Here is a 14317-nt window from a genome sequence, read left to right as displayed (position 1 = left end):
TTTTAATAATTAATGAAATATAACCTATTATCTTTGGAAAAAAAATGTTATTAGTTTTATTTATTTTTTCAATCGTATTTAATTTAAACAAAAAAAAAATTATAAATCAAAAACTGTTGATCTCTATGAAAAATTGTTTTTTTAGATTTTATATTTAAAAATTTAAGTTATTTTTTGTTATTTTTTAATTTATTAATGTTTATTTTTATTGTATCCTATATTAGACAGTGTTTTCTTTTTTATTATTATTCATTGATACATAAATTTGTCTGTAAATAAAAATTAGGGCAAAAAACCCAAATAAACCAAGGAGCATTCGAAATTACCTAAATCCGCCAAATCAAAAATCTTCACCTGTATCCACCAGGACCAATTATTATGTAATTCGAATCAATAAGATTCGAATTATGATCTCAAGTAATTCGAATTGATTTCATTCGAATTATATGCATGCAAGAGTTAAAGTAATTCGAATCAATATGATTCGAATTACTATGAAGGTAAGAACATAAGGTAATTCGAATGAACTTGTGTCGAAATATATATGAAGAATTCGAGTCTTGTTAATTCGAATTACTAGGTTAGTTTGTGTTTCAACATAATTCGAAACAAATTGTTTCGAATTATAAGTAACAAATTCGAGTTTAGTTAGTTCGAATTACTAGGCTAGGTTGTGATAATTCGAAACAAATTGTTTCGAATTATATATATATAGCACGAACCAGGGCTATATATATATGCTGTGAACTCATGATGCTGTGAACAAAGTGGGGAGATGGCTAGTGAGGAGAGTTTCCTAGTGTTGGTACATTATAGAGGGTCGATTAAGAGAAAAACTCGATCCGGGGTGAAGTTCACTGATAAGGATCCACTATGTATTATCGTGACGCCAACAACCACCTACGATGCTCTTGTTAGCTATGTGCTGGATAAGCTTGGTCTCGAAGGAGTTAAAAGGGTCAAGAAGTTTTTCTACCGCATTCCAACAGCGGTGCTCCATGACACCGTGAAGTTTGATTGTTCCACAATCGGCAGTAACGAGGACTTGCAGGTTATGTTTCTTTGTCGTAGGCAGTTTCCCGAGGTAAGGACACCAGAGTTGTTGGCTAAGTTGGTTGATGTGGTATCTAGCTCGGGTGGTTCAAACCGGAATGCGAATACTATAGCCGCAGTTGCCGGGTCGAGCTCGAGACCTGCTGTTGCTTCGTCCTCTGCTCCTGTGTATGAGCCACCAATGCAGCCTGTTGCGTCCCCTTCGTTTGCCGTCGATCTGGGCGGGAATGTTGGAGATGAGGTTCGGCATGGGGAACATATTCCCACCGAGGTACATTGTCCCACACCGGCTGGTGTTGGTGATGGTTTGTTTGATGATCCAGATGACGATGACGTGGAGCCGGATTTGATCGCTGATGAAAGCGGCGATGATGTTGGAACTACTGTTCCGAGAAGGGCTACAGGTGGATCTAGTTCTGGCACACAGCAGTATCCACCCCATTTTTCCTCGTTGGACCTGGTTGCCATGCGGCAGGACGAAAATGCTCTGCTGCCCTCAGGATTTGGCGCTAGAGATACCGAGGGGTCTGCCGGTGTGAACGAGTTTCAGGTTGGCCAACAATTTCAGGATAAAGATGAGGCGCTGTTCAATGTGAAGACGTACAGTATCCGCCGAGGGGTCCAGTACAAGGTCGTTGAGTCTGACTATCGGAGGTATGTGGGAAAGTGTTCTGAGTTTGGGAATGGGTGCACATGGCTCATTCGGATGAGTCTCCGACAGCGGAAGGGTATCTGGGAAGTGAAGCGATACAACGGTCCTCATACATGTCTCGCCAGCTCCATCTCCAGCGACCACAGGAGTCTGGACTACCATGTGATATCCACCTTCATTATGCCGATGGTTATGGCTGATGCAGCTGTGAACATCAAGGTGCTTCAAAATGCCACGGCCGCACAATTTGGGTTCAGGCCAACGTACAGGAGGGTATGGATGGCGAAGCAGAAGGCCGTTGCCGTCATATATGGGGACTGGGACGAGTCGTACAACGAGCTCCCTAGGTGGGTTTTAGGAGTTCAGCTGACGATGCCTGGCACTGTAGCCGTCCTCAGGACTTGCCCTGTTCGAGTTGGGGGACAGGTTGACGAGTCTCAGGTTTATTTTCATAGGCTGTTCTGGACTTTCCCCCCTTGTATCCAGGCATTCCGTCATTGCAAGCCTCTGGTGAGTATTGATGGTACCCATCTATATGGGAAGTATGGGGGAACACTGCTAGTCGCCATTGCACAGGACGGAAACTCGAACATCCTCCCCGTGGCATTTGCACTGGTCGAGGGTGAGAATGCTGAGTCATGGTCTTTCTTTCTTTCCCACCTCCGTGAGCACGTGACACCTCAGCCGGGTCTGTTAGTTATTTCAGATAGGCATAATGGCATAAAGGCAGCACTCGAGGCTCCGGATGGGGGATGGCTACCCCCAGCTGCGTACCGGGCGTTCTGCATTCGACACGTTGCATCGAACTTTGCATTGACGTTCAAGGGAAAAGATGCCCGGAGGCTTCTTGTTAACGCCGCATATGCGAAGACTGAAGTGGAGTTCGACTACTGGTTTGACATTCTGCGCTCTGAGAATCCGGCAATGTGTGACTGGGCGAACCGAATCGAGTATTCGTTGTGGACACAGTACTGTGATGCGGGTCGGAAATTCGGGCACATGACGACCAATATTTCTGAATGTGTCAACTCAATCCTGAAGGGGGTAAGAAACCTCCCTGTTTGCTCGCTGGTGAAGGCCACATACGGAAGGCTAGCTGAGCTATTTGTCCGTAAGGGAAGGGAGGCCGAGGCTCAGATGGGTACTGGACAACAATTCAGTCAATACCTAGTAAAGTGTATCGAGGCCAACCTGAAGACAGCCAGGTGCTTCACGGTGACTGTTTACGACAGGGATAACTCGGAATACACCGTTGCTGAGACGACTCCGACAGGTTCATTCTCCCTTGGTACGTACAGGGTCTCATTAGGTTCTAAGACTTGTGATTGTGGATACTTCCAAGCACTTCATTTTCCCTGTCCACACGCACTGGCATGTTGTGCTTATTCACGACTTACATGGCAGCCCTACGTCCACGAGGTCTATCGCCTGAGTTCCGTTTTCGGTGTCTATCAGATGGGATTTACACCTCCCATTCCAGAGGGTTTCTGGCCACCTTATGCAGGGCCAACCGTTATACCGGATCCGAATATGAGGCGTGCGCGGGAGGGTCGTCCAAGATCCACAAGAATCCGCACCAACATGGATGAAGCAGATCCGAACCGGCCAAAGAGATGTGGCCTCTGCAGGCAGCCAGGTCACACCAGGCGTAGTTGTCCACAAGGCGCAGGCCCCAGCGGGACTGCTGGAAATCAATAGGAGATTTCTTAATCTATTAGCACTTGTCTTCTACGTAAGTTAGCAACCATTGTGCTCCTTTGTACTAAGTTGTTTCCTATTAGTAATGAAACTTGTTATTCGTACCAAATATTTCTGCTGAATATGTTTTAAATGATTGAAATTAGTTTCTAAAACAAACAACATTACCGCGAGGGATGAATCATAATGAATAACATAACATGAAACTATATATCATAACAGAAAAGTGGAATACATCATAGTATATGACATAACAAAACAACAAAGTACATACCATAACATCAAATAACATAACTACAACGTACATACCATAACAAAGATAACCAACCAATAAGGTAGACAATATAAATATAACAACATGACATACACCACTATCCATAAATCATCTAAATAGGTGCGATCCAGTGCCGCAACGGCGTGGCACCCGTGTCCGGAAACTCCTCCGTATAAGTGGCTCCTCATCCTCAATAGACTCGTCGCTGTCATCCGGAACTGGCTGTATCGGGGTCACACGCGCAGCATGCACGGGTCTGGATGATGACGGGCCGGCAACTGAATGTGACCCAACAGTCTGGGCCGATGCTGGGGTCCCACCCATGGCAAAAGGATGCGGGGGAGCTACCGTGGCAGGCTCGTTCAGATCTACATCCAGGGGTGGCTGTGTCCCTGTCGTCTGAACCCGTCCGGCTGCTGCCTCATCCTCCTGCATGATGGTCCGGATATCGTCAAGGAAATGCGGTCCACCAAACTCGGCCACAATGCCATCACTAGCAAGCAAGTCTCCAAACATCGAGCTCGGACTCACCCATGGAGTACTCTCCTGGAGGGTATGATCATCACCGGGAACACCTACGAAGTAATCTCCAAGACCTCCACCACCAAGCCCAGCATCAGTGTGAGTCGTCGGATCTCCCATACCAGATCCACGCGACCCACCCTCATGTCCGCCCCGATGGGCCCTATCAACCCCCGCAACATCACCTCCCATAGGCATCTGGGCACCCTCTCTAGCAGCACCCACTCTCCTCCTGCCTCCACGACCACGAACTCTCCCGCCACCCCTAACTGGGGGTTCGACGTCATCCATAGCAAGATCCGCCCCGATCCACTCCCGCTGGCTACGACGTGTCCCAACTCGAGCTCTCCGCTCAATACGACGTCTGTCGGGAACGTCCTCGACCCGGTCCATATCTGGAAGTCGACCTGAACCCCTCTGCGTAGCCTCATCTGGAATAGGAATACCTCTCGGATCCCCCAATAACATCTCCGGCGACAGAAACCTCTTTCCGTGCTGATACCACCATGTCAAGAAATCGTGTGACGGACCGGGGTCGGGGACGATGTCAAACTGTAGAATGTGCTCCGCACGCTCCTGCCAGTGAACGTGCCAGTCAGCGTACTGTGCCGGGAACCAACGGTCACCTCCTCTCCCATCCTTCGACATCAAGAAGTCGATGTTCAAGGCGGGAGACGGTATAGGCTGAACGCCGCCAAACTGAGGTAAAACTCTATCAACCTGATGCCACTCCACAACCGCAAAGTAAATCAGGGACGTCCTGCACCGCCATAACATCGTATGCCGAGGCTCCAAGACCTCCGGATGTACAACCTGGATGACGTCTAGTGCGCTATAGGGCATCCATATGAACTGGAAAAATAAAAATTAAAAGGGTTGGACAATATAAACTGAAACAATGACTTGAAATACACATGTTCTGCGTACTTACCTGCCGAGGCTGTAACAAGTCGATCTTCAGGCGAGCCATCTGTACCCGAGGTCCCTTGTTGCTAATCCCAGGATTGTAACCAGACCATCTGCGTACGAGAAACATTAAAATTGGTTTCATAATCGAAAATAAATACGAGAAGAATATATAATACAAAACAACAACGGTACCTCGAGGCAAGGGGCCAGCTAATCTCATCATACCCAGATGGTCTAAGAGTGGGAAACCTCCAGAATATCCAAGACTGTAGTAACTGTAAAGGGCCAGCTAACTTCACCACATGTCTGTTGGCGACTCGGCACATGCACCTGTACAACCATGCAAGTGCCGCCGACCCCCAACTGTAGCGACCCATCTCCTCAAGCCGAGCAACATAAGGTAGCCATCTGATGTGTATACGATTGCCGGACTTGTCGGCAAAGAGCTGCGTGCCCAATAACATCATGATATAGGCCCGGACAAAGCGCCTAACTGTCTCCTCATCAGCCCCGTCTGGACACTCTGCAAATGTCTCCTGAAACCAGGTGCAGTTGACTGCGAATTTCTGCACCTGGTTTTCGGGAGGTAAAACACCGAGCAACTCATGGAACCACTGCCAAGCAGGTCTCCCACCCTCAATATAAAGGTGAAAGTCTGTCAGGCAACCACTAACGTAATCTCCGTCCACTGGCAACCCCAGCTGGTATGCGACGTCCTGAAGAGTGATGGTGCACTCTCCGAAAGGCATGTGGAAGGTGTGCGTCTCAGGCCGCCACCTCTCGACGAATGCGCTGACTAGGGGCTCGTCTAGTCGGAACCATCTGTCATTCAGTCTCGCAAAATGGTACAATCCGGCCATCTGCAGGTACGGAACGTACCTCTCATCAAGACGCATCCCCTGCTGCCGCCTAACGCTGGATATGCAACGACGAGGCTGGCCAGTACATAAACTGCATAATTAGAAGAGATGCACAACCCACTAACATAAACAATATGTTTCATAAGGAACCAGAAAATAAAACGTCATGTGTAAAAGATAAATGAAACAAACGACCAACATTTTATACAGAAACCGCTCACTCAAACCTAGTGCAAATACCATTAACAAAAACAGATGCATGATCACATTTATCATAAACCACTACCATTAACCACTAAACCGCTAAACCGCTTAGTTAAACCGCTAACACTAAAATAAACCGCTATAAAAAACCATTAACAAAACCCACTACCATACACCACCAACTCAGACCACCCCCTAAACCGCTAACCATCACAAAAACCACTATCCAAAACAATTTGCACAAACCCCTTAAGAAAACCAATTTCAAATACCACTAACAAAAACCACTGGCCTAAACCGCTTGCTTAAACCGCTAACACTAAAATAAACCGCTATAAAAAACCATTAAAAAAACCCACTACCATACACCACCAACTCAAAAAACCCCCTAAACCGCTAACCATCACTAAAACCACTATCCAAAACAATTAGCACAAACCGCTTAAAAAAACCAATTTCAAATACCACTAACAAAAACCAATAGCCTAAACCGCTTGCTTAAACCGCTAACACTAAAATAAACCGCTATAAAAAACCATTAACAATAAACCACTAGCCTGCACCACTCTCCTAAACCACTATCCTAAACCACTAACAGTAACATAAACCATTATCAAAAACCATTAACAAATACCGTTATCATAAAACGCTAAACCATAAACCACTAACCTCGTCGTTGATGACACCGGCGATATGCGCAACTCCATCCAAACGATAAAGCCTTCCCGGATCGTCCCCCATCGACAAAAAAAGGCGATCTCCTCTTACTCGTACGAAAGGTTGGTCGTTTTCTCTGGGATTTGGTGGGGTTAGAGAAAGACAAACTGATTCGAATGAACTTGGTTCGAACTCCTTTTATAGCCGAAACAGTTGTAATTCGAATCAACTTGATTCGAATTACTATGGAAATCGGTTTTAACCCTAATTCGAATCAACTTGATTCGAACCTCTCTATCATAAACTTCTCCTAGTAATTCGAGTTAACTAAATTCAAAATAGGTTATGTAAATTCGAAACGTATTGATTCGAATTACATGATTTTTTGGATGACTATAATTCGAATCATATTGATTCGAATTACGTTCATTTGTTGCATAGAGATAATTCGAATTATATCAATTCGAATTACTTGAGAGTATAATTCGAATCTTATTGATTCGAATTATATAATAATTCGTCCTGGTTGATTCAGGTATGAATTTCTGGTTTGGCTGATTTCGGTAATTTTGATCTCTCCTTGGTATATATGGGTTTTTTGCCCTAAAAATTAACATATCATCTATTACTCGATTGCCACATAGTCTTTTCTATATGTTGTAATTTTTCTAAATTTAAAAATTATTTTTAGTTGTCTCTATTTATTTAAAAGTCTCTACTAATATTACCTTCTAATTAATATTAATAATAAATTTGATCAATAATATCCATTAGTATTATTCTTTAATTAATAAATTTAGTATGACTATTAAATTATTTTATAAAAAAAATATCCTATTATTTCTTTATCATTAACTATGTTTATTAAAATATTATTATATTTTGATATATTTTATATATGTTATAAAACAAATAACGTACATATATCTTTTGGTAGATTCTTTAATTTTAGAAATTAAATTATAAGTTGTGAAGTCAATTAATATTTAATAATATTAAAAAGAATTATTACAAATATTTGGATTTATTCTAATTTTTTATAATTTTATTTTTTTAACTTATATAAATGAATGTAAAATTTAATTGGACGAAAAGAAATATTTTTCGAAATAGAATTTATATGAGTTAAACTTTGTTTAAGTGTCAATGTATTATTTTTGTATTTATATGTTAATTTTTTGTTTAAATGTCATTTCTCAGAATTAAATTGACAAAAAATTGATTCTGTTTTCTATATTTAATCAAAAAATTCTCTCTCTCTCTCTCTCTCTCTCTCTCTCTCTCTCTCTCTCTCTCTCTCTCTCTCTCTCTCTCTCTCTCTCTCTCTCTCTCTCTCTCTCTCTCTCTCTCTCTCTCTCTCTCTCTCTCTCTCTCATACATTGTTAGAATTAGGTTTCATTATACTATATTATATCATTATATTATTTTATAAAATTTTTTACGATATAATTTTTTATTTGAAGAATTATATAGATTATTTTAGACCTAACTATAAAATAAAAAACTTATTTATTATCTTTGTTATCGTATCTCAGAAATTATGTAGAAAACAATTAAAATTATTACCTCCATAATTAGTAAATTTATTAATTATTATTATTTAATAAAAATATAAAACACTAATTAAAACAATTAACATCTAGTTATATGTCATAGAAAAGACTCTTATCACTATTTTACTTCGTTTTATAAACTTTCTTACAATTAGTTGAAGATTCCTACAAGTAACTTTGAATTTGGCGCAACAAAATATTGTTATTAGGTACATTCAAATATACATACTATAATCCTCACAATCATTGTAAACGAAATTAACGAATTAAATTTGAACATTTTCTAATACTACTTTGAGTTTGTATCACTTGAGATATTATCTAATAGAATCAGTCAAATAAAGAAATATGTTAACATGTATTTTTACTTCATACAATTTAAATTAATCTTATTAAACATGAGTTATTCAGTATCTATATACACAGACAACAAATATTTTAAAAAAATTTATAGATTATTAATCTAAGTGTTTTACTTTATTTAAAGTTTATATTTTGATCTTTTATAATGGAGTTTTTGCTCTTCATCCCTAAAAATTAAAACTGTTGAAAACATTCTAATTCTGTTTTGGATTATAATATTGCTTTAAAAAATTTAATATTAGAATTAGCTTGAAAACTCTTTCTCACAACTTTTTGATTTAAATAGAAATAATATTTCAAATAGTATATTACACTTTATAATTTTCAATGGCTCTAGTTTAAATAAGTGACATATTGCCTAGGACTAGTTGGATACGTGACATAAAATTCAATTTAAGAACTACTTTTGAATCTTATTTAAAACTAAATCAGATTTGTGATCAACCTCTTTTTTTAATTAGTTGACCAATGAATTGGCGATTAATTAATTAAGGAGAAATTGAGTTGTCAAGAAATTGAAATTCAGTTATATATGATTTTGTCGTGATTGATCTTTGTATGCCTCAAATAAATAAACATAAGGATTATTTTTCTAAAGAGTGAAAATCTCTGAAACCTTAACATTCTCATCATCATTGTTTTCATTCACTACTTTACCTTTTTATTGTCCTCTATTTGAACGCGTGATTCCTCACTCCTCTGTTTTAATTTATCTAATTAGAATAATTAATTAATCATTGTTGTTTAGTCCATTAATCCTCGTGGAAACGATAACCCACTCGTCGTGGTATTATTTGATACGATTCGGTGCACTTACCGAGTTGTGATTTTAAAAAATTCTGCATCAAGTTTCTGGTACCGTTGTCGGGTATTAATTGAGATTAACAACTACCACATTAATTGATTCTCTAAATTAGATCTTTTTATTTTCTTTTGCTACTCACTGAAATTCCCTCCACTGTGATATTGAAAATTCCATGTTTTCTCTTTATTTTTTTTGTGTGTGTATTTTTTAGCATGTAGGACAACAAAGACAAAGAACCACTCCTCAATGATCCTAAAATTGAAACAACACTCCAGCAATTAAGAAATAAACCAGAAAGCTTGGCAAATAACAATAAAAATGCTAATGCTAGGAGGACTCTTGGAGATTTTGTTATCCCCACAAGTGATAGTTGTGGGAGTAGCATAGTGAGACCTAATGTGGAGAAAAATAACTTTGAATTGAAGTCCCAACTCATTCAATTAATGCAACAAAATTAATTCAGTGAAAGCTCTTAAGAAGATCTAAACTTACTCATATCTAGTTTTCTATTGATATGTGATATTATTAAAAGCAATGGAATCTTTCCTGAAGCCATCAAGTTGAGGCTTCTTTCATTATCTGTAAGGGATAGAGTTAAACAATGGATTCAAACTTAACCCTTGGAAAGCATAGCAACGTAAGTGAATTTGGTTAATAAGTTTTTGACCAAATTCTTTCCACTACAAAAGATAGTCAAATTGAGACATGATATCTAAATCTTTACCCAAAGGAATGGAGAGTCCCTCTATGAAACTTGGAAAAGATACAAGGAGATGTTGAGAAAGTGTTCTCATGACATGTTTTTCGATTGGTTTTAACTTCAAACATTTTATGATGGAATCTCCTATGCCTCAAAGAACTCACTTGACAACTAAGCAGGGGAATCTTTGCATCTTAAAACACCACAAGAAGCTCTTGAGTTTATTGATATAGTGGCTAACAACCAATATATATATTCCACCGAGAGAACCATGAAAAGAGGAGTAATGGAGTTGAGCACCATGGATTCATTTTTGACACAAAATAAGATGATTTCCCAACAAATCTCCTCGCTTACAAAGCAATTAGAGTGCATGCAAGTATTTGTAGTGGAAACACAAGTTGTTGTCTGTAACTTGTGTGGAGGAGCTCACAGGAATGAAGAATATGGGTTGTTTAACGAAGAACAAGCATCCATGGAGCAAGTAAATTACATGGGAAACTTCTCAAAGCCACCACATAATGACTCCTTCTCAAAAACTTATAATCCTGGATGAAAGAACCACCTAAATTTTGGTTGGAGCAATCAAGAGCTAAAGAAATTCAATGCACCTCGTCAACAACAATCTCATCCCATACAACCACAAATTTACCAAAGGCTTTCTTCTCTTGAAATCAAATTTTCTTCCCTTGAAATCACCATTGAAAAACTATTCCAATCCACTATCACACTAGCCCAATTCACCTCCACATTCATGCAACAAACTAAAAGCTTCATGGATGAGACAAGAACCAACTTCCAAAATCAAGGTGCCTCCATTAGAAATCTAGAAGTACAAATGGGACAAATTGCTAAGCATCTCACAGAGAGGCCACCTAACACTTTTTCAAGTGATACAATACTCAATCCAAGAGAGGAGTGCAAGACCATTATGTTGAGAAGTGGAAAAGTCGTGAGAAAAGAAGCCACAAGCCATGAAGTACATGATGAAGGAGCTACAAAGAAGGAGAAAGAAAATAAAAAGAGGCTCATGTACCAATTATTGCCCCAACAGAGAAGAAAACAGTGAAATCTTATCAACCAAGAATTTATTTCTCTCAAATGCTAAAGAAACAACACCTTGATGGACAATACTCCAACTTATTGGAGGTGTTCAAGAAGCTTCATATCAACATTCCATTCATAGAAGCTTTAGAACAAATGCCACTTTATGCTAAATTTATAAAGGAGATTTTGTCCAAAAAGGGGTCTTTAAAAGGGAATGAAACCATGGTGATGAACAAAAAATGTAGTGCCATAATTCAAAGAGATTTTTCAATAAAGATGAAGGATCCAGGGAGTTGTCGAATTCCATGCACTATTGGGAGCACCACCTTTGAGAGAGCATTATGTGATTTACGAGAAAGTATCAATCTAATGCCTTTGTCTGAGGTAAAGAGGCTACAAATAAAGGAGGTAAAACCAACAAAGATAGCTCTACGAATGACAGACAAATCAATGAAATATGCACATGAAGTAGTTGAGAATGTCTTGATAAAGGTGGAAAAGTTTTTTCTCCCAGCAGATTTTGTGATCCTTGACATGGAAAAAGATAAAAATACATCCATAATCCTAAAAAGGTCATTTCTAGCTACTGAAAAAGCCTTGATAGATGTGAAAAAGGGTGAATCAATGTTGAAGGTGCATGATGAACACTTAGTTTTTCATGTTTTCAAAACCATGCATCATTCAAGTGAAAAGGAGAATTGCATGAGGGTTAATTCAATTGATCAAAATGTGAAGGAATCTCCTACTAACATGCCTCTAGAAGTTTCACCTCCATGGTTGAAGGAAAAAGAAGAAACAGAAGTGGTGCAACAAATTGAAGACACAAAAGAAGCTAACAAGAGTTTGTAACCCAAGCTTCCCTTTGTGGAAATCAACGAGACTTCCCCTGATATCAAACCTAAGTTTGGTGTTGAGTGTGCATCATCAAATATAGGAAAGAAAGTTCATAGGAAGAAGACCAAAGATTGGAAGAACAGGAAAATACCCATAAGAGACTTCTCACGGGGACAAAGGGTGCTACATTCATATCCACTACTTCCATGGGAACTCAACAAAAAGTGACGGCCCTTACACGGTAAACAAGATTCTCTCCTTTGAACACATTGAGCTTATAGATGAAGAAAAAGGGAGAAGATTCACAGTGAGGGGGGAGGAGTTGAAGCATCACGATCAACCTCCAACTTAGCAAGTACCAACCATCAAGCTAGTGACATTAAAATAGTGTTTGTTGGGAGGCAATCCAACCATGGTAACCTTTTATTTTGTCTTTAATTTTGTTTGTTTATTTGAATAAGAATTTGTATCACTTATTTGCTTTCACTTGATAATCATGATTATTCATAATTCTATCACCACTGTTTTTCCTTGTGCTTGGGGACAAAAAATTACTCTAAGTTAGGTGTTGGAGGCTATGTAGAACAAAGCCTAGAATATGATGAAGAAGGAAGTAACTCTATCTTTGAGCTTTTATTTCTTATATCTTACATCTGTTTTTCTTAGCTGATAATCATGATTCATTCCTCTTCATTTCACCTTACTTTTGAAATTACTTGTATCCAATATCTTTAAGCATTCAACAAAGAGCTTTTGAATAGAAAATGTTGAAGAAATTTTGTTTTTTAATTTTGGGACAAGTAAGATTAAAAAAAGTGGAGGTCTGAAAATATGATTGTGTAATATGGTTACATGTTTGTGAAAACCTGCATGGAAGCTCTAAGACATAGAATGAAGTTTAAAGAAATATTGTGGAGGTTCTCAAAAATTTATAAAACCAATAAGCAGCAAGAAAAGAAAAGAGAAAGAAAAACAAAGAGCAAGGCTCAAGGCTCTGAGTACCAATGACTAGGAAGGTTAAAAAAAAACAAAACTCAAAGAGTTGTTTTCCTAGTTAAGTGCTTGTGGTGTTGCTGTGTCAATGAGAGAGGCTTGAGTAAGTAAATCCGAGGGGTGCTTCAACACCCGATACCTTGAACCAACTAGTTCGAGAGTGTCGATTGAAAACTCATCTTAAAAAGTCGCCTTAAGATAGAACATTTAGAGTCAAAACTAAGTACAATTACCCAAAAAAATAGCTGAGAAAAGAAAATAATGAGCACAACAAGAGAAAGAAAGGGAAAAGCTATTTTCAAGGTGAAAACTTATAAAGAGACCTCTATAATATCATTCGAATAAAATTCCTAAGTTCTGAGACTTTCAATTGTAGGCTTAGGAAGCCCAGGAATCCATACATGATCACATAATTTGGAGTTTATCCCGCTGATCACTTCACTCACTGAAATATCACAAGCAATTCTTCAACCCACTCCAATTAAGAGAATCTTTTGTGCATAGTTGTTTTCTTTCTCGGGGACAGCAAGATCTTAAGTTTGATATTGTAATGTGTGAGCATCTTTAGTTATTTTCTTTATTAATTATTTGAATAAAGTTAGTGATTTCCTTATTATAATTGAGATTTTCATGCTTTAATAAATATTTCTTGGAGTTGCTTTGAGTTTTGGTATGTGTAGAAAATTGTGAAAGATTTTAAGCAAGAGCAAAGATTAAGAGAGACAAATAGAGATTTTTGGACCAAACAGAGAGGTTCCTGGACCAAACAGAGAGATTCCTGGACCTAGCAAAGAGGCTCTTGGACCAAACAGCAACTCGTGCGTTCAACGCACCATTCTCTGCGTATAACGCAGCCCAGGTATCCAGCTCAAGGACAACGACCAAGCACCCCCCTGTGTTGAACGCACCACCACTTGTGTCTAACGCAGCCTCCCTCCACTTCACCATGCGCCTAACGCACAGCCCCTGTGTCCAACACAGCCCAGCCAACACAACCTTCATGGTGCGTCTAACACACCAAAGCATGCATCCCATGTGCCAGGGCATGCGTCCAACGTGCCAGAGCCATGCGTTCAACATGGCCCCCTGTACGTTCAACGCACCCTTCAATTGTACCTCCAGGGACTACTCATCTTTCATGCGTTCAACGTGGCTCTTCATGCGTCCAACGTACCATACATAGAGACTAAAGG

General features: G+C 39.2%; 1 protein-coding gene and 1 non-coding gene across 2 annotated transcripts; one reads left to right on the top strand and one right to left on the bottom strand.

Annotated features, from left to right (window-relative positions):
* The first annotated feature begins 775 nt into the window (after positions 1–775).
* On the top strand, positions 776–3403 carry LOC107612586 (uncharacterized). The gene has a single exon (XM_088491019.1). It carries the CDS (start codon positions 776–778, stop codon positions 3401–3403), a length of 2628 nt encoding a protein of 875 aa, XP_088347145.1.
* A 6842-nt stretch (positions 3404–10245) lies between these two features.
* LOC148562834 (small nucleolar RNA R71) lies at positions 10246–10349 on the bottom strand. The gene has a single exon (XR_015888265.1). It is a non-coding gene; the product is annotated as a small nucleolar RNA R71 (small nucleolar RNA).
* Positions 10350–14317: the final 3968 nt, after the last annotated feature.

This window comes from Arachis ipaensis, chromosome B6 (assembly GCF_059453495.1).
Source record: "Arachis ipaensis isolate K30076 ecotype BB chromosome B6, ASM5945349v1, whole genome shotgun sequence".
Lineage (NCBI taxonomy): Eukaryota > Viridiplantae > Streptophyta > Magnoliopsida > Fabales > Fabaceae > Arachis > Arachis ipaensis.
Note: the sequence above shows the minus strand (reverse complement) of the source record. Positions and strands in the feature narration are given on the sequence as shown.